Here is a 25120-nt window from a genome sequence, read left to right on the forward strand (position 1 = left end):
AAGCGTGTTACCTTCGGACAACCCAAGCTTCGGCACTGAGAAAAAACGGGGGTGCGAATAACTTTTTTTCCTCATAACTTTAACACTTTTTAGGTGTAAAAATATATCAACATTTTTTAATGTTAATTTTACACCTTTTTAAGGGTAAAATTAACATGAAAAAGGGTACTTTTAACTCCTAATACACCTAAAAAGCATAATATTTACACCGATTTCGGATAAATACTGCAGTGTAAAATTAACATTTCCGGAATGTTATTTTAACTTTTTCGGATTTATTTCAGTGGGACATTTCAATTTTTTTCTCTGTGTTCCTTACGGATTTCACCCATTTATGGCAACACTATTTGTGGGGTTTTCAACCCAAGATCAAAAACTACCTCTTCTTCAGAGCTTTCGACTTGTCTCCATCAGTGGTCCCCGAATGTTTGAAGAGTGTTCTGAATGAATTTTCGGTCTGATGAGATGTAGCAGATATTGGACGGAAAAATAGACCTCTCTTGATTTTTACTCTTTAATTCTTCACGACGTTTCGGGGTCATTCTGTGTCAGCCTTTTGAATGGTGAACATCTCAGTGAAAAATTACAAAAAAGTTCAAGTGAAGTGCAGCAGTAAATTTTCCCACCTGTACGTGATTTTTCCTCCAATTCGAAACCTGATGAAGAGGGCATTCATCCTCGAAACGTCGTGAAGAATTAAAGAGTAAAAATCAAGAGAGGTCTATTTTTCCGTCCACTATCTGTTTGAAGAGTGTTTAATGTATCCGTTGAGATATTTTGTGAAAATCCTGGAAATTTCCCACCAATGCAAAACAGCCCTAACCAACGAAACCCACAGATCTCTGACTACAGTCGAAAACTGAGAAAGAGACGGAGCGTATCGAAAGCTCTGGAGAAGAGGTAGTTTTTGATCTTGGGTTGAAAATTCTACAAATAGTGTTGTCGCATCCGGACGGAGTCTCTCTCTGAAAACACCACCGTAATCTACACGGCAATTTTCTACGGTTATTGCTAGAGGGTGATTTTGATCCAAAAAATCGACGTATATATATGTATAAATTGTCAATTCATCAGTTGAATCAGCATTTGTCGTAACATCATTTCAGCGATTTTGTGATATATAAATATTAATACACAACAAATAAATTCGTATGGACCATATTTATGACCCATTCGTTCATAAAGTGTTAAGTCTACTATAAATACGTCTCAAACAATCACACTTTTCATTAAATGGCACTTTATAAAGTTGACTAACAAATGTGTCAATAAATCGAGCTCAATGTGCTCTCTCCAACAGGAACACTTGAAATTCTGTAAAATTCCAGTGTTTTGATGTATATTCTGCGAAAATACGGAGGTCAATATCAAAGACAAACACTAAAGGAGGGTGGTGGGTGGTAAACCAGCTTTTTTGTCGAGTGATTTTCCATACAAAATTTCAATACAATCAGAAAACAACTCTAAAGTTAAATTAAAGAAAAGCCTTGGCTTCCCAGTGAATAAACTTGGAGTTGAAGGTTCAACAAGAGTGCTCCTTGTCTCCGGATAATTCTCAATCGTGATCAACAATTAATTGTCGGTTTATTGAACTCACAGCGTACACTCCTTTCCCACCACGATCATCTCATGGTTCACCAGTGAATAGTTGTGGGCCTCTGTGGTATGAACTATTGGCCAAAATCTCCAACATCTGCACCTTTTGGCAAAAGAAGTGAATTGTTAATTTGTCAAATGCCAGGCAAAATCTATACTTTCAACACCCATTCGAAACCACGCACGCATTCTGACCGTTTTTTCGCATACACGCACTCGCCCAATAAATCCACAAGAAGGTGATTAGCATGGATTATATAAGAGACTGCAAGTCGATTGACAAAGAATCACCGAAGGCAAAAAAGGCTGGTGCTGGAAGAAATGTCACCGCAGAAGACTTGCTCAAAACCAGTCCAATTTAATGCAAAGTCGACCATTAGGTGAAGTTTGTGGTGGTGCTTGAAGAATTTCTGCACACACTCATCCATGGGAAACTCGCCCATTTTCCAAACAACTCTAATGTCTTTAATACTATCACATGGCTAGAAAAAAAATATCTGAAACACTGAATTTCCTCAACAAAACCATATATAGTTTTATTTACTATTAAGGAATGAATAACAAACAGAGTAATAAATTTCTTTTAAAAATAAATCATGTTTGAGAACAATATTTAAATAAAATGTCGCGTGGGAGGGTAATAAAAAATTATGCCACAAGTAATAATTTTCAAGTTTTTCTTAACAAATTATAAAACTACAATGTAATTTATTCACATTTTCAATTAATACAACTTTCTCGTTACAGCCACTATTTGAATTTTTATCTTTTATAAATTAATTCTAATGGCCTTTAATTGATGTTAAATGGACTATCAAAAATGTTAAGAATAATTAATAAAGCTATAATTCAGATTAAAATGTAAATTTATATTGAATTTTCTTATGAAAACCCTTCAGAAAATTGTTTCTTTTAGGATATAGGATTTTAATTTGAATTCAATAAGCCTATACGAACGAAATATTCATTGAATAATTCTCTACACAGTCTGAAAGACGAAGAAAAAGAACATGATTCTTAGAGTTTATTGAAGTTTTAATTTATATTACAAATATTATATTTTTAACATATTAAACCGTTGGTAGATTCTTAGTTAGATACTTATCAGTTGAAAGATTATCAAAATCTTTAAAATATAATTTACTGTCTTCCTTATATTTATTACGTGTTTTATGATACATAATTTATAGGTATCATTTCTATCTTATTTCACATCAGAAAGTTATCTTCTTTACAAAACGGCAATAAACAAATTTCTAAGCATTCACTAACACTGGAATTTTTTTCCGCGTGAGGGCACTGTTTTCTTCCACGAGTGGCGCTGGAAACTGTTCTCAATTTTCAAGCTTCTAGTCGAGAAGTTCGCCTAAATTGAATAAAAACTCACAGAAATTATAGACTATTTTTTCATTATCTGCTATTTGAATGAACAATTAATACCAAAATTATTACCGATTCAAAACAGATTGGAACCGGTTAAGTTTTGTCGGAAATTCCAAGACCTTTCCAACGAGCCCAAACATGACCACATTCGCTTGATAAATGAGCTCTCTAGTGTATTTTTAACCTTTGACCTTGAAAAATCGTTATTAGGAATGATTCAACCGTATTTTCGTCTAAGGACGAAATATCCGTCTGGGTAATCTCTAAAACATATCTAAAAATGAAAAAAATCTCACGACGGGTTTTCAAGAAATTCCAAAAACATGGTTTTGGAGGGTAAGGGGAGGGGTAGGGGGAACATGAGGGGCATGTTAACGATCCTTGGGTCGACTTATGTGGGGGTCCTCCGGAGGTCCCAAGTCGCTATCTATAACCGTTTGGTCTCTAGAGCTGGCGACAGCCGGATGGACAACATTACTCAGAAATCGTCTAAAACGTGAAGATTTGTTGACAAAAGTGGTCTCTGGGGGGTGGAAAGTGGAAATTTTGGGGGATGAAAAAATCAAGGGATAATACTGCTCTCTCTCTGTGGAGTTCGAGCAGTAAAATAAATGCATGAATAAGAATGTCAAATATTTTTGGCAGAGGACAACCTAAGAAGATATGAATCGTGTTGAAATCTCAGACATAATTTGATGTGATTATCGTTGCGGTATGCTGTGTCTTCCGGGGGTGATTTAGTCACCCTCCTATTCGTTAGCTTTTATTTAATTCTAGTAATTAATGCTGATCAGCTGATTTCTACCAATCGGACATGGTAAATGGGAATGGTGAACATCATCTTTAAGTGCAAGAATTACAGAAAAGCTCACGAAGGTCAAGGTGACAAGTCACCCCTGGATGGTGAAGTCATCGCATCTGTGGTACTGATGAATTTTTTATCATTTATTGACTGAAGTTCAATTTTATGTTTTTTAAGCTGAAAGGATGTCAGTACATAGTTTCTAAATAAAAGGCTGTACATAGAATTATAGGAGATATTTTTTACTTAGAAAAGGGGAACTGCGACAGTAGTAAACATATTTAAATTAATTGATTTAGATAGTACTCTCTCTGTCCCGAAAAAAGTCGTATGTTTGCTAGTTCATGTTATATGAAAGATTGTAGGGGAGACCGGGGAGTTTTGGGACACTTTTTCATGTTTTCACTAGTATTCCAAAAAACCACGATAGTGTATTACAATTTTAAGCGGTCTATGGGATACTTATGGGTATTGACTTCATAAAAAGTACTCGATAGAACTTGGAAAACAACTGAGTTTTCTTGGAGCAGATAAAACATTTAACTTGACGCATTGTCCCAAACCTCTCCGATGTGGGGCAGTATGGGACGCGTTTTTTCTCGCATAATTTGCATTATTAGAGCATGTTAATTAATTTTAAGTACTAAATAAAAAATATTTCTAATAGAGATAAAAATGTTTAATCTTTTTTTTCATACTTAGAAATTAATATCAATTTAATTTGTACAGTAGAGTCATTTATTGTCAATCAATTATTTAAAGTATTTTCTTCTTATTTTCCATCTACCTTTCTTTGCTTTTTTATTCTAAGTATCGCAATCATGATCATCAAATTCCTCACGCGAGTAGATTTTCTTGCAACTTTTAGTTTTGAACTCATTGACGGATTCCTGTTTGATTTTACGACAACTGCATGTTACCTGTTTTTTTCCTTATTTCTCTGAAAAAGCTCTCGTCTTGCCCTTTCTGGAGAATTTGTGAGAATTGTAGAGGATACTGGTCGAGAAATTTTCGAGAAAAATTTTTAACGGGATTTAGCAAAGGTCGAATATCCTTTGGAGAATAAATTATTGATTCCCAAGACATTGATGGTTTAGTTGTCCCTGTAAACAGCTGCTCAACTGGTAAAGTTTGCACAAGAGGTAGATTTCCAGTAGAAACTAGGCATTACTCTCCATATTGACAATAAGAAATTGCACGCTACCTACAATCTTGTCGAAAATCAACGTCCCATTCATCCTCTTTCAGGTGTCCCAAACATCCCCGCGGGTAGTTTTGTTATTTAAAACCTTTAAGTAAAAAATCTTAATCTTGTATAATCTCTGAAACTTTTATAAAAATTTTTTCCCAGATTATACTTCTAGCTAATGAGATAAAAACTTTTGATTATATATCGCTGATTTAAAATACAAAGAACAAAACTGAGAAATCAAAAAATACAATTTTTATCAATTTTTTAGAAACTGTTCATAGAATTTACATAATGAAACTGAGGATATCCATTCTTTTAGTCAAGATACATCTTAATATTGTTTACGAAATAAAATGGATATGAAAAAAAACATATTATAAATAATTCCTAAATATACACAATACACGTTTATAAAGCAATTAAGAATAAAAATAAAAATAAGATAGAAAACAGCTGAGGTTGGAAACTGTTATAGAGTTGAAATGTAAATTACACAGAAATATTAAATAAATTACACTGTAAAAAAATATAGTTTACGATTGAATAGTGGTTAAATCCCATTTATTTCGAAAATTAATGAAAAAACCCGCCTTGTCCCACACTACCCCTGTCCCAAACCTTCCCGGTTTCCCCTACGACTTATTTCGGGGCAGAGGGAGTATTAGGGATCCTTGTTACCTGAATAAATAGTCGATATAAGTCCAAGTAATGTAGACATAAAAATCTGTGTTTGCAACTACCCCATGTTTACTACAGCCCTGGTTCCCCCTATTTCAGTAACAATTAAAATAAATTGTACCTACTCTGTACAAAAATTACCAGGATTAGCTTACTCATTTTTTGTCTTAATTTCGATTAGTCCTGTACTCATATTATTCATAAAAATATATAGATAGTGTAACAAATAACTTACAACTGATGTAATGCCCCAGATACACTTACGACTTAACCTAAAAGACGGTTTAACATAATTAAAATCAAAATAATAATCAGAGTACATTACCATCAGATCGGTTTCTGACTAAACCTCCGTCTCTCGGCTTAAGTCGCAAGTATGTCTAGGGCATAAGATGTTCTCTGTCGTTTTGTTTGTAGGGTCGAAACAACGATAATAATAGGGCGATGAATGCATGCAGGGAAGGTATAGAAATACGAAACGAGGTAGAAATAAATAGGGTTTACCTACTTTGAATCTTCAATCTAAACCGGAATAGGGCCATGGTGGTACTGTGATAGTATATCATGTCAAAGTGTTTACATTCCAAAGAAAATATAATGACAATATATCCTCTATATGACTTGTTAATTACTCTCTTTGGTATATGAGCAGGTTAACGACTATAAAGAATAGCAGCAGATTAAGAAATGTTACTTCTTCTTATGAAAAATAATTCCATCGTTATAAAAAGATCATTTTTTCTGTGTCAACCTCAAATGCAGAAAACGATTACAATTACTTAAGATGCCTTTTTCTTAATAAAAAAAATCGCAGATCATTTGCCAAAGAGTGGGAAATTCTGTTACACTCCGGGATTCCACAAAATCTTTCGCATCTTAACCTCTCATTTCTTCTTAATTGAGACGAAGTGGCCGAAAAAAAAAGTGGCGTTAGCGTAAAAGAGCCAACAAATTTTTGATTTAATAAAGCAAAACTAATTATTAATCACACTTCGCTACAATTCACATCCGATCGTGATCAGTAGTCATGGTCTTGTGGTTACTTTCATTCGCACAATATTCCTGTCTCATTCATTGTTGCACTCTCTCCCTCTGATTCATACAAGAATCAGCAAATAATGAAATGTGTGTGATTTTTCTGTAGCTTTTGCGAAAAATTTCCTATTATGTATTTTTTGCGAGACATTACGTTGAGACTTTTATCTTAATGGCAATGTTTCTTTAGACACTTTCCGATCATTCATCAAATGGTGATCGATCGTTTGTGGTCCTTGAACCAAATACACAACAAAATATTTTTAAAGTCATATTTTCTACTATTGATTAGGAATAATTTTTGCGTCTTCTAATTATATCTCATGCATTTTTCATGCTATTAGTAGGTTATTTTGCCATTTTTTTCCTGATTAAATGCATCATCGAGACATTTCTGCAGTGATCATTAGCGATCTTCTCTAAAGTCTATGCATACTTTAAATTTTTCATGTAACATGAGGGTGGGTGAGGTGAAGTATCTCTGATCAAATCTGCAAATAAACTCCTCTACCACAAAATACACTCTCTTGATGGTGTGAATTAACAAATTTTAGAGTTTAAATACCAAGTCTCTAGGTCATTAACGTGTCTTACTTTCACAAAAGTTTTTTTTGGGAGGGAATTTTTCTGTGTTGCTCGACTACAGCTAAAAATTGTCATTTTTCTCTCTTTCTCGTTGGCCATAAGGTGAAATATATATATTCACCTGAAGTCACTCAAGAAGAAATTCAACTTAAATACCTTTTTTTAAACTTACAGAGGTTCTCCATTGAAATTTTTCCGCATGATCGAAGGAGAGAAAACCTCGAATTTTTGCCTTCTTTTGCTTGAGAAAGAAAAAAACTATTTAACAAATAAAAATATCACTGGCTTGTGATATCAGCTTCTTAATTTTTCACCTACTGTACTAACTATTAACCATGATGTTTTCCTTAAGTACACAATGTTTAGGAAATACAGCGACGCTAAGACTTTGTAGAGTGCTCGTATTTTCAATGCGTCTCAACGAAAATTTAAACAAAAAATATAATTTTTATTTGTAATTTAAAAAATATATATTTATTTAATTATTTTTTGTAGAAGCTGAGACGGAATTATCCACGGTTTTACTCTGGAGGTCAGTTATCAATACTAAGACGGCGGTGGCCGCTATCACACACACACATTTAATTCCTTAAAAACCTGTATTTGTCAAATTTTTGCTTTCAAGAACTCTTTCTCAAAAAAATATGAAATGTATAAAATAAAAAAAATAACTTTTTTAGCGTATTGCATTGGGGCGTGATCAATGTTAAGACGACAGTGGACGTTGAAACGAAAATATAACTTTATGACTTTAATTGAACTTGAATCGTAATTTTATAATTTGATTTAAATCACAAAATTATGGAGAAATATTTTAGAAATTGAAGCTTGTATTAGAATTATAGAATTTCGATGCTGAATAAATGTTAATTAAAAATGTATTTAATAAATTAATGAACCAAAGGATTCAACTACAAATTAGTGCATCTGACAAAATTATCATATAAATAATAAATGATTTTTCTAATCTCCAATTAGTTCATTCATTAAATTCATTTGTGTAACCGGTATGGCCAGTTTAACATATAGAAAAGCGAGGAAGTCTAGGCATGAATGCTTTTCCGAAATATAATTTCTTTTATTATTGAAAATATTATATGGAATATGTGCAGCAAATTTTTGAATAACCGTACACAAAACCGGACTTTAGATACCTTGAAATCTATACCTTACACATGAACGTTTGGATAAAGAGTCATTTAAAAACTTAAGCTTCCTGAACAGCTTCCAGTATGTTTTTTAGGTACAGCAATAACTCCAAAAGTTTTATTATTATTATTATTATTATTATGATTATTATTAGTATTATTATTATTATTATTATTATTATTATTATTATTATTATATATTTTTTTATTTTTGAATTGAAATATAATATTTTTTCTCTTATAGAGCGTACGGCCTATTCGACAGTTGTTATCGCAGTCGACGGCCAAACGCATCAATCCTAATTCTTTATTCCTATGACACATCCGACAATCATCCCAGGCGGGTGCCGAAGGTTGTTACATGGTGCTCTTGTTGCTCATGGCAATTAACACCAGTACTTCAGTGAGTAAGCATCAGTTGTCGTTTAGTTCACTCATCACTTTGCATCAGTTCACTCCGGAGAAGTTGAAAGATGGGATGCACCTTCAGTTCTCCAATTTCTCTTTATAATAATATTATTTAGATGAGCCTATAAGGACTTATACTCTATTCGTTCTATTCCAAGTCTTATGCCTACGTTGTATCTTAACTCTTTATCATAGACAGGTAAAACTTTTTCTGTATTCGAAACACGATTAGGGGTTCATTTTGAATTAAGTAGATGAGTAGTTCTCTTATTCATTTTAAACCCCTTGTGCCCATCGGGGTCGCGGGTTTCGGATACCCAGGTTAGGAGCCTACACCTGTCGATCCTTCACCACTTCAGAAAGTTAGGGTGAAACAAACATCTATTGACACCTTGAGAACTTGTATCATGAACTATTGACACCTTTCCAGTAACAATTCTGATGTAAAATTTGAATATTTTTCTTTATAAGAAACAGTGAAATAGAGAAAAAAGGCTATCCTATTTACATTTTGCTATTAGTTACATTAAATAAATTTTAATATTTTGACGAAAGTGTTAATAAGACATTTCTTATCGAAGAGATGCTCTTTTACCCTATTTAGGGTCGATTCCAAGACGTTTTTCTGCAAGATTCTAAATTGGATTTAACATTTATCGCGGACCGCGGAAGGTATAGGATACTCAACAAATTGTTCTTGTAGAAAATAGAAAAAATATGTTATATGCATGAGATTCACAAAGTTTGACAGTGACATTGTACCGTTTAAATACATATGTCTTACTTTTACAAAGTTTGTAAACCGGTTAATCTGACCGATCTTGGTAGGTTTAGTGTTACATACTTTGTCTTATGTCTGCCCCTACGTTAAGGCCTCTTCATACTGGCATCCATAGCTTTCCTGCGGAATATTTCTCCACTCATGAACTAAAAATGGGCATATCATCGAAGTTGTGATCTCTCATAATGAAGAAACAACTCCTAGACACTCAACTCCTTACGTACGACTACGTTCCCCACTCGACCTTAACGAGTGATTCCCTTAATCGCCCGAATGTAAAGGGGACCGGGGTAGAATTACTCAGGGGTAATATTAAACAGTGGGATGTTATAGTTTTCCCTAGAATGAAATTAGAAATAAAACTAGTATTTATTTAGGGTAATTAACTTCCTCTTCATTCATTGAAATATTTTTCAGTCTGATTCAAACATGTTTCCTACAAAAGCAACGAAAAATTTCATATGCTGGCTAATCTACGCCGGTTACCTTTGCCTCATTTCGGAAGTTTGTATTCGCGATCTTGCTCTTTTGATCATTTCCATAGGTACTCATGATCGTAGGCAAAAATCGGAATGAACACAGGTTTGAAAACCCATATAATTTAGCAGAACTACTAAGCTTGCCATTCCACACCACGCTTCTGCAAAGGTTTCTCATTACTTCACAAGCTTAAGCGATCCGCGACGAGAGTTCTACGTCCATCCTACCATCACTCTTGAATAACACCCCGAGATACTTGATCTTCTCTACCAGATTCAATGAGGCTCCACTACAATGAAAGTGGATTAATGAGTGGTATTGTTTTTAACAAATGTTTTGCGAGTTTTAATTTTAAAAGGGGCGTAGCTTATTTTTTGAAGCGGGGCTTAAGCATACCATACGATACTGTCTTGTATTAAAAAGTTGGGGACAGTCAATGAGTCAAGTGGTAGAGCACTCGCTCTATGATTCAAGTGTCCCGGGTTCGAATCCCCTAGGTCACCAGGAATTTTTCTGGCGTTAAAGGCGTTCGGATTGCATCTAGTGAGCTTCACTGCACTTGATTCCACGGGCATGGGACTGACAACCTCATCCCGTACAAGAAAAAATAGGGGAAACTGGGGCACCACCAAACACGGGGTACCACCAAACAATAATTTCTATTTCTAAACTACTTGGACTATCTCGACCATTCCTTCAGTAGATAAGCATCCCTATAGTACCTATAAATTCCTATCGGTCTTATCCTCTGATATCCAATATCCGATTAAAAAATCGCAGTGTTTGGTGGTACCCCGTATTTGGTGGTGCCCCAGTTTCCCCTAATTCATGTGTAGAAATCCCTTTGCGGGAAGGCCTTGTTCCTTCATGGAATTTTGTGCCAGCATTATTATTATTATTGTTGTTTTTAATTAAACCTTACAGGAATAATTTAAACAAGGATATAGCGAAATGCATCTCACTCTTCTACTCTCCTAAGAGTCTAGGAAAATCTCACTCAGTGGTTCGTTTCTGGGATAAAATCTGTTATAGTTACACCTGTTGTGTCTCAAATAGATAAAAAGTGTGGCAGATTTTAAATCTTACTTAAGGAAAAAGGACCTTTAAACCTGGAAAATTAGTTATTCTTCTGTATGATAGGTATTTTTTGGCTTGCAGATTATTATGCTAGAAGTTAGCATTATGTGTCTTGGATAAATGCAACATCATTCACTTGATCTTAGAGAAATCAAAGTAAAGCACTTTTACATGAGGTCTTTAAAGAAAACTAGTAAAAATAATAAAGATGAAATATGTTTACATCAGAATAATACAACAATAATAACAAGGCTAGATGTATTAACAAGTGCAACTAATAGAGCTTACTAGCTACACACACTGCAACATATTAAAACAAGTTGAGGAGATAATGGAAAAAAAATGATCGATTACATTTGTTGCTATTTCTGCAAAGTACTCAAACATCGTTGGAGCCAGCTAAGAGGTGATCAACACTGAAAAATTCCCACTATCATTACCTTTTCTCCCCCAAGTTGTACCTTTAGCTGTCTCTGCGATATGTGTAAAAATTGCTGTATGGGTGTATTAATGTGGTGTTATTATTGAATTTTATTTACACATATGTGCACTAAAGAGTGTAAAATTCCCTTGAAGAGTCGAAAAAGCGAGAGACTCGCGATTCGCGCGCGCTTTCAGAGTCGACGTGGTGCGCGAAAATGTTGATAGAGTGGTGGATGGTGGGAGTTGAGGATATAAAACCGGCACGAATTCATTGCACTATTTCAGTCTTTCAATTATTTCGAGTAGTGTAGAGGCACGCGAAGAGCCACCGAATTTTCTGCACATCATTTTTGTTATATATATATTTCTCAGCAAGATCACGAAGGTGTCTATTGAAGAGATCATTTAGGAGCTGCAGCATCCCAGAGAGCCTCAAGATCCGGTCTAAAGTTGATGATCATTGTGAGAGTGATTGGATTATAGTGATAAAAAAACGTTAAATTTGAATTTGTTAAAACCAGAATTGTGCTTGGACATTGAGAGACAAGTTTAAAAGAAGACGAGAAGTCAGTGGTGGTTCTGTGGTAGAAAAGTTAAAGCTAGGTCCTTGGATCCCTGACAAAGGAGAGTGGCAGTAGCTGACTTTTTGCTAATTAAAAAAAAAAGAATTTAAAAAAATTAAAAAAAGAAATAATTTGAAAGAGAAATCCAAAGTTACCAACAATCTTAAACCGATTTGCAGTTTGAAGAGTTAAAAAAAAGAAAGAAAAACCAAGAGTGAAGCAGAGCACATTTTGCCAGATCTTTTTGAGAAAGAGAGAGATCACTTATAAGAAAATCATCAACTTGAGACCCAAAGTCGTCACGACACAGTGGAAAATAATCGCAAGAGAAAAGGCCGTCAAGTTCAGCGAGAAAAAGAATTGTCTGTACGAAATCGCATGGTTAAAGGTTCGAGAAAAGAAAGACTTTGAGTACCTTTTTTTTCTACATCTCTCTTCGTCTTGGCTGAAAAATACAAAAGAGAAGCCCAAGAGGTATATAAATTGTGAAAGTGCACGATTTAGTTACACTTCTACTGCTGCATACACCATAAACACAATAATTTATTTATAAAATAACCTTTTTTTTGCTCGGTGTGCCTGAAAGAGAAAAAGTAAGAGACTCTATAAAACTTCCAGTATTAATAAACCATAACTAATAGAAGCAGAAAAGAGAAAGAAATTAAAATAAAACAAAAAAAAATTTATGGAAAAAAAGTTAAAAACATAAATTACACTGACTTAGCACGAAGTGAAACAATTTTTCGGGCAAAGGAGAGGTATATTATAGTCAAAAGATAGGTGGGAGTTGCTTTGAGGAATCATTAGAAATAATTAGGGTGTAATTTAATTAATTGAAACAGTGATAATTGGCTGTGTGGAATTGTTACTATATATTTTTTTGTTAATAAAATAAAATAAAAGAGGCATTAGGAAAGAAAGGGTGGAATTCCTCGAATTTTCAACGCTAGATTATTGTTAAATTGATCGCAATATATTGCTGAATCTCACGAATTAACTGGTACATTAAGTAGAAATTAGCCATACTATTTGCTTAGGTATTTTAATAGATAGACTCTGTTTAATTTTTTTTCTCTGTTGGAGGGAAGAGGAAGCGATAGAAGAATGTCTTCACCAGGGAAAGACTTAAATGCAAACGTCGTGCCAATTACACTGGCTGTTCCAGTTGGGCCTCCGGCTGTGCCTTATGATGTGGAAACACCTCAACCAGTCCCCAAGGATACCAAGGAGGAGTGTGAACTGATAAATTTACATGATGATCCTGCTGAGGATCTCGCAGAGATTGAATGTGAGAGAGCAGATGAAGCGAAAGAATTGGAGGAGATCCCACTGGACTATGAGGAAGAGGAACACGATAGTGTAAGTCCACTGATGATGGATAATCATACGATTCTCGAACACCATGAATCCTACAAGGAGCTCGATGAGGGAAGCTTTGAGGAAGATGAGGATGTCCAGGTGTTTGAGCCACGACGAAAAACTCATATGAAGCACTCAGACACTAAAGACTCAATCAGCTCAATCGATAGCGACTTATCCCTTTCATACGATCGTCACACTGTTCAGGACACTCAGCATCTTCAAAACTCAGATTCCCTCTCCTCAGATGAGAATGCCAAGGATTCAGGATGCGAAGTTACCAAGAGGCAAGCCGATGATGACGAAAAGAAAGATCAGGATGAGCCCCCCATTGAGATCCCCAACGATGAGATGTGCGATAAAATCATTGAACAAGTTGAATTCTACTTCTCCAATGATAACATCCTCAAGGATGCCTTCCTCCTCAAACATGTACGTCGCAACAAGGAAGGTTTCGTCAGTCTCAAGCTCGTATCCAGCTTCAAGAGAGTCCGACAGTTAGTCAAGGACTGGAGAGTCGTAGGATATGCCATCAAAAAGAGGAGCCAAAGGATCGAACTCAATGATCTGGGAACAAAAATCCGTCGCCTCGAACCCCTACCCGTGTACGATGAAACAACTCCCTCACGAACTGTCGTGGCTACAGATCTTCCCATCAGTCGCATGACCATCGAGAGGGTGTTCGATCTCTTTTCCAAATGTGGTGAAATCGCCCTGGTGCGCATCCTCCGGGTTGGTGGACCCATCCCAGCAGATGTTCGTCAGTTCATTAACAAATACCCCGAACTGCAGCACAAGGAGTGTGCCCTGATTGAATTTCTGGAATCTCAATCGGCACGAAATGCTCAGGCTATGCCTGGGATGACGGTGTTGGAGATGGTGGCGCCCAAAAAGAAGACTGGCAAGAAGGCGCAAGTCACTCGCCTGATTGAGAACTGCAAGTCCACCGAAGCCGATATGGAGAGAAGTCGAGGCGGAGGTGCTGAGGACTCTTTCGCCAAATACCGTTTCAGGCGCACCCAATCAGGATACTACTCCAAGCCTGATCAGCCTGTTTATGTGCCACCCATGCGAAAGATGGCCTACAACAATGAGAATTATGATCATTTCAATGTTCGCCGTGGAAGTGCTGGAGCCTTCCAGCCCCTGGCTCCGGCAGATATGTCACCACCAATGCAGACACCTATGCAGATGCCTCAGATGCAACCCATGCATCCGATGCAGCCCATGCAACCGCCTCCAATGGCGTTCAGTCGAAACAACTCCCTCTGCTCCGATGGCTACTCCAGTGCTTGTACGGATTCTCGTCGAGGATCTCAGTGTTCGGATTTATCCAGGCGCTTGTCTAACTGCTCAATTGGCTCTCGGAGATCTTCAACTTGCTCCGAGTGCTGCCCCAATTGCTCCAGACGAACATCCCAGTGTTCCAATCCAATGGATCCCTATCGTCGCTTGTCGCAGTGCTCAGAACATGGATCACCTCGTAAATATTCCCTGGGGCAGACCTTTGAGAGGCGCCCCTCAAACGGTACTGTAGAGACCAACTGGCGCCTTCCTGAGGATCGCGTAGCTGAATCACCAGTGAGTCCTCGCAAGTTCTCCAATGGCTTCGATCCCATGAGGAAACTTTCAGCCGGAGCTGAGGAATATATCAATGGCAGGAGAATCTCTACGGACAGTGGATACGATCGTAAGCACTCAATTGGATCAGATTGTAGTGCTTCACGATCACGAAGCGGAAGCTTCATCTGTGGCGCTCACAATCCTCCCATTCAGGAACAGCAGATGATCGTACGATCACCAGTGGCTCCCGATGGGACAAGAGGCTTCGCGGCAAGAACTCGAAAAATGGGTCAAATACTGCCACCCGTGTGAAGATCACTGATTACGACGTCCCACCGTCTGCTTCGCAATTCAAGTCCGCCTTCTCAAGTAATTTATTAGACCAATCGCTTCCCTATCCCCCTCAAGATACAGGTTAAGATATTATTACTTATTAACTGATTGAGCTAAAATTTGCCTCTAATCACTATTTTTTATTGGAGAAATTGCTGCAACATTATATTTTATTATTATTCTATTCTTTATTTAAATAATTTTTATGTCGAGAAAGTCAGAATATCTGATGGGCTTGTCCCTGATAGCATAAAGAAAGAGATTGATTCTCAATTTTTTTTTAGGAACAGAACCTCGAAAAGAAAATATTTGAAATAATATTTATTATGATAGAGAAACCTTGTTATTTGCATAAGATCGATTGTAAGGTGTTTAAATGTGAGACCATTGTCAGTAAGAATTGTTATTGATTTTGTAGAGAGAGACTTGTAATATTAAAAAAAAATATTTCAATTGAAACAGGTGTCTGTTTTATAACTACCCCAAGGACTATTCTCTGAGATCTTGTCACCATATAGAGGAAGGTCTTGGGAGGACAACGAGATCGTGTTGATGGTTGTAAGTCGTTGTAGTTGTGAAAAAATCCACGTGCTCGCAGTTCTTGACCTTTTGAAATGCACAGTGTCTCAATAAATTTTCGCATCATCGCGTCTTTGTGCGTAGAAGGTGAAGCACGTGAAGATTCTGCCAGATTGAAGATGTTTTGGGGGGCAAGAGTACTATTTTTGGCACTCAATAAAACGTGCGACACGATTCGAGAAAGCCACAGAATTCTATCAGCATACGTAAATAGTGGATTCTATGTATGCGTCGTCGGTTATTTAATGATCACAGCGATCAATGTCACGGCCTTGAGAGACGATCAATGACCAGCCAAAGCTCACAACATACTGATCCTCATCTCTTCAACGCGAGATGCTGCCGCCAGAGTTTGAGTCTAGGCTAAAAGCTCGAGCTTTGAAGTGATCGCGAGTGCTCTCGAAAAGTCGCATGAGATCACAAATGATCACCATTGAAATTATATAGAAGTTTATTCGACTTTAAAATAAATATTGAACAAAAACTTTCAGTTGGCAAATTAGAAGTTTAATATTTAAAAATAATTATATTGATAAATTATTTTGGTCAATTAATGATCCAAAATTGACCAGCTATCATTTTAATCCATTCTTAAGTCGCCAAGATGGTTCATAACTTCTTATTAATTTTCCCATTGCCAGGAAGTGTTAAAGATTTGGGTAATAAATTCAGATTACCATATTTTTGTTAGGAATTTTAGTTATACCTAAAGGAGAATTCTGTAGCCATATGACAATGTCATATGACAAATTTTCGTGGTAAAACACGGGAGTAGAGCAACAATAAAGCCTAATGAGCATGAAATGGCTGTTGCAATGAGCTCTATGAAGCTTCAGGTAACTGATATGAGTCAGATTTACAATTACTTCTTCCGAATGTTTTAAGATTGTCATATAACATTGTCATTTTGCTATAGAATTCCCTTACTGGTAAGGCAAATCAAATTTCATATTGAAACGATATCATAAATTTTTGATGATTGAAATTAGATATTTATTTTAACAACATGAAATAATTTGAATAACGAATACGAGAAATTGAAGATTTTGAAAAAGATTATCTTTCTTTTTTCTTAAAATTAATATTGCTATTATAAATTTTCTATATATATTGCTATTGTAAGTTTTCCTATTCCTAATAGTGCTATAGTGAATTATTATTAATTAATCTATTAATAATTTTGTATATTAAAATTATTCTTTAATAATTTTGTAATGTAACTTCTATTTTGGTAAAATGTTAGGTCAGCATGGAAGCTTAAGATCTGTAAAGATCAAAAGGTAAGAAACTAGCGAAGATAGATTAACTTAATTTTGCATATATTGCACAAAATATATTAATAAGATCAAGTATAACGTTATATATCCATAACCTCAAAATATTATAGATTACGAATAGTCTTCCAAGAAGACATGAAATAAATAAATATTTCCAACGAGAGTGATTAGTATCAATTAAAATGCTATTTTTTTAACTTGACATGCGGAAATATTAATAATACTGCAATTCAAAAATTTTTCAATGTGCTTTGATTTTTCAAGAAGATTAATTTGAGGAAATCCCCGGTGCATATCTTTTTAATTTCGTACTCAATTAATTTGGAAGGAAATACAGATGTGTTTCTGTAATTTGCCAAAAAATAGCAATAGGATGTGCGAAATTTGTCTTATTTCCATTTTGCATATATTTGGTATTATTACTAACTGTTAAGAATCTTTAGAAAAAAAAATACTTTTCAATTAAAACAATACGGAAAATAAATATAAAATAGATGTTAATATTTTACTTAAGCAATGAATAAACAGATTAAACAACCTTACAAAAATTAAGAGACGCGTTGGGGTGTATAAGCTGACAATTTCGAAAATATTCCTTAAAAAATTTATATTAGTTTTCTATTTTTTATATCCAATGCTAATGATGTTTTACATTTTTTAAATTTACCTTTCAGTTTTTATACATACTTGTTGGTGCGTTAATAGCATTTAGAAACGTTAAAAGTAACTTGATGAATGTTTACTTCATGTCAAAAAAATGCATATCGCTCCTTGAAAAGTACAATGGGGTAACTCAATCTGAGCTATTTTTCAGGAGACAGCATGAAAAATTCATTTTGGATGATAAGTAAATAATTATCTCAGTTTAATGACTCTGACATCGATGTTTGAATTAATATCTCAACTTTCATTTTTTTCTCTTTTCAAAATATGTTTTTTTTCTGAGTTGGTTCCTTGTCACTCTAAGTGATGAGCACATTTTTCTGAAATAAGAATGATAAGGGATCAATTACAAAAGTTAGTCCCTTGTTTCACAAATGTAAACGATAAATCTATTTTGTACTCCTTAACTTCAAACGAAATTGCACAAACAATCAAACAGTAAAATTTTGGAAACTTTTTTTTAATTATGAGATTTAAAGACTTATAATATCTTAAAATTTATTAAATTGTCTTTCCAAGTGCAATAAAATATCAAAATAGCAAAAAACTGAGTTAGTCCCTTGCAATTTTCAAGGAGCGATATTACAATTTAAAATTGTTTTTACAATTAAAATTAATTACATAACACAAGTGAATACGTTTTCAGTATTATTTTAGAGCATTTTTTAATACAGGCTAAAAGTTCAGTAGAATTTTAAGTATATTGCTAAATTAGTAAAATAAAAATAATAAAATAAAATAAGTATTGCAAGTCACTAATAAAATGTTTTTAAAAAGATTGTTTCAATAGAAATTACGAGAAAGTTCAAAGCTTATGATGCTGGCACATTTTTTCAATTGAGTAACATTAAATTGATTAAAATTTCACCTCTTACTCTTTCAAACCGAAATCAGATATAGGGGAAAGTGCCCATGTTTGATACTGTAAAATGATTTTCAAGGTTTGTGATTTTTTTTTGATTAACACACAAACCAAAGCGATTCTTCCATTATGACAAAAAAATGTCTCACTTATTAGGTTCATAATCCCACCTCAAATAATTCCTGAAAAACCTTAGATTTTCCTCAAGAAGAAAATAGAAATTCAGTGGCGATTTTTATACAAGTTGGGTCCGGGGCCTTCCTGTATAATAATTGATTCGACAATTCGGAGGCCCATTTTCACCAAGATGAATAAAAACAAATAACAAAGTAATAAGGTGGGCCAGATCGGGTTGGTGATGACGTAGATACTTTTTGGAGGTTATGTCAAAAATCATCTGTTCGTGACTCGCGCCAAAATCTCATGCGAATACATTTCTATAAAATGTTGGGAATATATCAAAATTATTAGTTTAATTGTTAACAGTAATGACTATTTTTATTAATTAAACTAATATTTGATGTTCTTTATAATTTTTTCATACTTTTTTGCCACAAAATTCCACTGGACAAAACATATTTCCACGAAACCCGGCAGACCATACACCATATAAACAAATCACAAATGTGTCAGAACATTCAATACTGATATAATTTTGGAAAAACTCAGAATAAGTAAAATAGCACAGAATTCAAAGCATAAAAATCACGTAGAATACCAAATTGATATTAAATTCCGAGTTCAGACATTTTCAACAAAAAGCAAATATTAATTTTCTTTAATTTCGAAAGACTTCTACAACAGTTCTAAGGACGAATAAATCTATTTCCCCCATTAAAATTTCAACATTTTTCGTATTGTGTTAAATTAAAAAAAAAAAAAACAAGAAAAATTATGAAGTTATTTTTTCCAACACTTTAGCGAGAATTCTATCACACATACCAATATACTTTCCTCTAAAATCTATCAGATATGAGTTTCTAAAAATCTATCTATCTATCAGGTATGAGTTTTTTCAGAAAATTTTATTTAACTATCAAGAGCAATTCAGAAAAGAAATTTAAGGTGATATTTGAATTCTCAACTTATGGTTCTTTCAGTACTATTTTACGACAATTTTGGATCTTATATTACATAATTAGTGTATAGTATAATTTTGAATGCAATCTTTAAACATATTAGCTGCAAAATAAGATTAAATTTTAAAATTTAACAATGGAAAATCGATTTAAGGAAATTATTGAGTTTAATGGCATATGGACGATATTTTATCCTAGGCAATTTTAATATCATACCCAATGTGGTCATATAAGTAAAAATGTGTTTTTTAAAATCAAAATTTATCATATTATACTTATTTGAAGTTCGTTAGCTGAGGAACAATAAATATATTTCCATTTATGAAGAAAAATAATTAATCTTTGCATAATTATTCGACTCTTATTTTTCTACTACAAATGTTTGACAAATCTGAGTTGTCCACACTGTACCAGTCGGGTAAAGTATCTACGTCACTGGCAGTTCGATTTGGCCCACCTTATACTTGAAACATCTTGCATTTTCACTGTAAAAATTTTACCGGATACAAAAAAATGCATATCAATATTTAGACGGAACTCTAATCTATCTGCTGAAATCGTTTGTAAGACTGGTTATTAGTTTTAAAATCACTCTTATGTAATTTTTCTAAGCCATGTTTTTATGACATTAGGGCGCTAGCGAAAACAATTATTTCACTTTGAGTCCATGAAAATGTCACTCTGCAACCTTAAAATTCAGGCAAGAGGGTTGAAGTATATGTCAATTGTCGATAATATTGGAGGATTACAATAGGTGTAATTATGAAAGAATCACATCTAATGATAGAGTTGCCACATTAAAATTATCATTCATGGAACCTTCTTAAAATATAGGATGGACACAGGTAGAATTTATGAATTTGTCACCACCATCAAAAACAGTGTCCCCAAGTAAAAATATTTTTACATTAATATTAATACTGATAAACCCTCTATGTGCCTATGGTAGTAGTTTTCCTGAACAGCGACATTAATTAATAAATAATTATGAAATATCATGTATCGAAATTACAGTTTTGGACCCATTTTAGATTTTTGCTTCCTGAAACTAGAAAAAAAGAGCTGGGATCCTAATTTTTTTTTAGGAAATGTGAGTCTTAGGACCAGCTATTAAAATATATTGCTATGAGTCACAATTATGGATTAACGTAGGAAAAAAATAGTTTATATCAAGCTTGGATCGTATCAAACATGGGCACTTTCCCCTACATCTGAAAAACGCTACTGGCATTCCCAGAGGGTCCAGAGTTTCGACTCAAATTGTAGTGAAGAACTCATGATATCAGCTTCAAAAATTCAAAAGTTCAGCATCTTGTCAGTGCCCTGAGTAAACTGCTCCTGCTACGTTATGCCCTACTAGACACACTTACAACTTAATATTTTTATATGCCACTAATTACTTAATTACAGGCAAGCCCCTAAATTATGATGCGTTAAAATTATGCACCTCTCTGGTCATATAAAAATTGTCAATATTCTTATGTACAGTAGACTCCCGCTAATTCGGCTCTTTTACGATCGGGCTACTTTTTAATTCGGGCAGCAGTTACATTTGAAAAAAGTTTGTTGTCATTTTTCAAGTTTGATTATGATTATAAAATGAATCAAATATACTTAAATTTGGCATGGTTTGTCTTAGTTTTGATTTGATTTTGCATTATTAAGGAATTTTCATGCAATTTACGATATTATGAGTGTGTAAACTTAATATGTGTATGCAGATGAATTATAAATCGTTGCATTTCAAAAAATTTGTCGCCTGAATTTTTCTTTAATTCGGGTGACATTTTGGTCCCAAATGCCCGAATTTGAGAGCATCTACTGTAAAAGATGAACAAGAAACAATGTCAAATTTTAATTGTTATCTGAGACACCAACCATAGAATCTAGTTAATTAATAAACTACAGAACGATTTTGTCTTCTTTCCGATTCTATAAGGATTTTACGGAACAAATCCTGAATGCAAAATTCATGAAGAATATTTTTTCGTAATTCTAAAAAGAGAGATTTGTTATCAAAGAATTTTGACAGCTACCCGGTATGTATCTCGGCTTAAAAGATTGACATTCAATTTCAATGTGTTTTAGCCCTGTGTAACAAATTTATGGATAACTCTGTAAGGTAATTAATTATATTATTAAGAAACATGCTCAATGTTGAAGCCATTAAGTATCCTATTTCAACGACCTAATGATGTTCTGAATATTTTTATTCTGCTTTTAATTATCCATAATTATTTCTCAAAAAACTGTATCTTTTCTAATAATAAACAAAATTACGTAAGGCTTAGTGTAAACTCTAAATCTTCATAAATTTTACATGATCTTCACTCAATCAGTGTTGTTGTTAAATAAAATAAAATACAGTATTCTGCTTTTCGCTAAAGCTTTTCAAAATACTCTCTAGTAAAGAAGACATCTTGCTACTCAGTGTACATAATTACCAAATTTAACAAATATTTCATCAAGCACATTAATCAGGAGTTGTAGTGTGAAAAATGCAACCACAGGGCAATTTTGAGTTGTCGGAGAATTTTGCAAGAGGAGTCAATTAGTAAACCACTTTTCACTCCTTCAGATGTCCATACAGAAAAAAAGAAATGGCATAGCTTTTGCGTATTAAGATTCTTCAGAGTGGAAAAGTGTGTGATGAAAATAAAATAGAGAATTTAAGATGTACTTTGTAGTCTAATTGGTTAATTGGTTGAGATTTATTGCCGGCAAAAATGTGGCATAAATTCAAGGAGTGACTGGAGATGCTGTCGCGCTTCCGAATAATGAGACATTAATCTCCCTTTTATCACTTCCAAGTACATGGTTTCGACTGCTAATTATCCTGGGAAGTGGGCGTTCCTTCAAATTTTCAGCTTTTTTCTTTCACCCAAAACTCTCCCTCAGAATTGAATCTCTTTTGGATTTTTAAAAATAGCCCCATTGGTTTTCTCCTCTGATGATGATCTTCTAGTTTTTTTCTCTCACTCATCTTCAACTGAGATGAAAATGAACCACCGATCGCACATGTTCCCAACTCAGATCACTTTCATTGAGGGCTCTCTTGAGTGTCCCAGAACATCGTGTAGTGTGATTAAGTCACAAGCCATAAATCAATTAGTTATTCTCTTTTCTGAGGGATCCTCCATCCACTTTACAAACACATGATCGTCGATAATCTGTTTTGACGTTGAATGGTGTTAAAGGGAAAATTATTTTACTCTCTCCATCTGCACACTAATCCTCCACAGGTTGTAGGAAAATTCTTAGTCGTATAGACCCTTTTGGCGCCACAATTTTGGACAGGAAATTGCCGGGAAAGTCTCGAGGAACGCTCGAATCGGTGGAATGTGCCTTCGATCGGAATGGCGCCAAAATTCTAACAGGATATTCGTTGACTAAATACTTCCTTAATTGACAATAAATGGGGATTAGTGACATTCTAAGGGATCATACATTCCAATCTCAAATTCTTTAAATTTTTCTCACACTTTTAAGTTTTCTCTTAACAATCACCGATCGATCGTTTGAAGATAATACCTCGCTTTTTTTCTCTAATTCTCTTTTTTATTTGTATATGTATTTCGTTTAGAGAAAGTGGAAAAGATCTATTTCTTATTAGATTTTCTTACTTTACTCCCGAAGAATTCTAACATCCATCATAAGTTGCAATTCCTTTCTTATTTGTGACTAAGGAATTTGTCTCTCTTCGCAAGAAATGTCGTATGCTGCGTAAATGGGACTCATGTTGCTGTGCCTAAGGATTAATTGGTGTTTGTTTCGTCACGAAGGCATTTTGATATTCAAATTAGCGTGTTTTATCTTCACAATTGACAATGCATCAATTTTGCAATTTGGCACACATCCAGCCACCGGCAGTGTCTCCACCGAGAAATGTTCATTGTAGTCTTTACTAATTAGAGTGACACTCATAGAAGGAACAGTTAAACTTCACCTGAGTCTAATCAATTAGTGCAGTGATATTCGAAAAGGAAGAATAACTACCACGAGTTAATTAGTTGAGATATTTTGATGAGAATTAATTAATTATGATTGTCTTTACTTGCTGAGAATGCCATGTTGCGAAACATTCAAACAGAAAATGAACTATTTGTTGGTGATATACAAAGTTGCAAGGATTTTGGGAGAAAATTATCAATGGACTATTTAAATGTTGTTTCTAATTCTTAGCTATGGTGAAAGGAATGTTTGTTGGTACTAAAAAGGTAGATTAAAGAAAACCCGTTATATTATTTGTACTTTATTAAATATTGCTGTTCAACCGGAGATCTGATAGTATTTTAAACCCTTGATTTTTTCACTCCCCAATTTTATTCATTCTACCTCTTGGAGACTACTTTTCTCAACATACATATCTTTTCTTTTCAGACAATTTCTGAGAAAGGGTGTTACAGTGTTTGTACGTTATCCTGTCCGTATGTTACTACCGCTACAGTCCAAACAGTTAGAGATAGAGACTTGGGAGCTTCGGAAAACCCCCCATAAGTCTTCGACTTAAAGACCACTAACATACCTTCCATTTTCTCCCAAAACCATAGTTTTTGGGATTGTTCAATTCAAAACGAGCTGTAATTACTTTTTATTTTTTTCTACCTATATATTTCAAAAGTTTTATAAGTATGTATAAATTACCACTTTGTAAAAAATTTGTACCAAATCTTTATCAGAAAACATAGTATTACCTTTGAAACTACAGTATTTTCATCCTTAGGAGTTCTTTTTCCTGAAGAATTGATAAAATTGATAAATGAATCCCTATCCTTGTGTAGGGAAAACTCTTCAATATGGACATAAATTTCTCTAGTGTGTAGAGGCCATAAGACTATGAGTAAATGCACTAAAACAATTTTAAATGAATAAAAATTTTGTAATCGCAGTAAATGTGATTTTTGTGATGACCGTCTTGAAACGATCTTACCTGATAAAGGATTGCTAGTCTTAAGTCACACATTTCTTGAAAAAAAATTAGGTCAGACTCACTAAAATTTAGGCCAGACAGTGTGCGAAGCCTGAACATTCTTTCTTACTCAATTTTTCAGTAATTTCACAGACACGTCATGAGAAATTAAACAAAAGTATTGGTGATCGGAAGAAGCAGGGGTAGTAGCACATCCCATTTTAGTTTTTGATGTTCTTCTGAACCAGACCTGAGCTAAAAGAAAAGCCGAAGAGAATTTGGTGGTGCCTGTTGGAATTCTTCGAAATGCCGCGAAAATTCACGTAGAAAGAATGACAGGTTTTT

The 25120-nt window shown here is 34.3% G+C and overlaps 1 protein-coding gene across 1 annotated transcript; it reads left to right on the top strand.

Annotated features, from left to right (window-relative positions):
- Positions 1-11775: 11775 nt before the first annotated feature.
- LOC129804894 (uncharacterized) lies at positions 11776-15865 on the top strand. Its single transcript, XM_055852650.1, has one exon. It carries the CDS (start codon positions 13256-13258, stop codon positions 15383-15385), a length of 2130 nt encoding a protein of 709 aa, XP_055708625.1. The 5' UTR covers positions 11776-13255; the 3' UTR covers positions 15386-15865.
- Positions 15866-25120: the final 9255 nt, after the last annotated feature.

Source organism: Phlebotomus papatasi, chromosome 2 (assembly GCF_024763615.1).
Source record: "Phlebotomus papatasi isolate M1 chromosome 2, Ppap_2.1, whole genome shotgun sequence".
Taxonomy (NCBI): domain Eukaryota; kingdom Metazoa; phylum Arthropoda; class Insecta; order Diptera; family Psychodidae; genus Phlebotomus; species Phlebotomus papatasi.

Bases quoted from the DNA above. Each gene is read 5' to 3' on its own strand.
- LOC129804894 (XM_055852650.1), top strand. From the start codon at position 13,256: ATGTCTTCACCAGGGAAAGACTTAAATGCAAACGTCGTGCCAATTACA.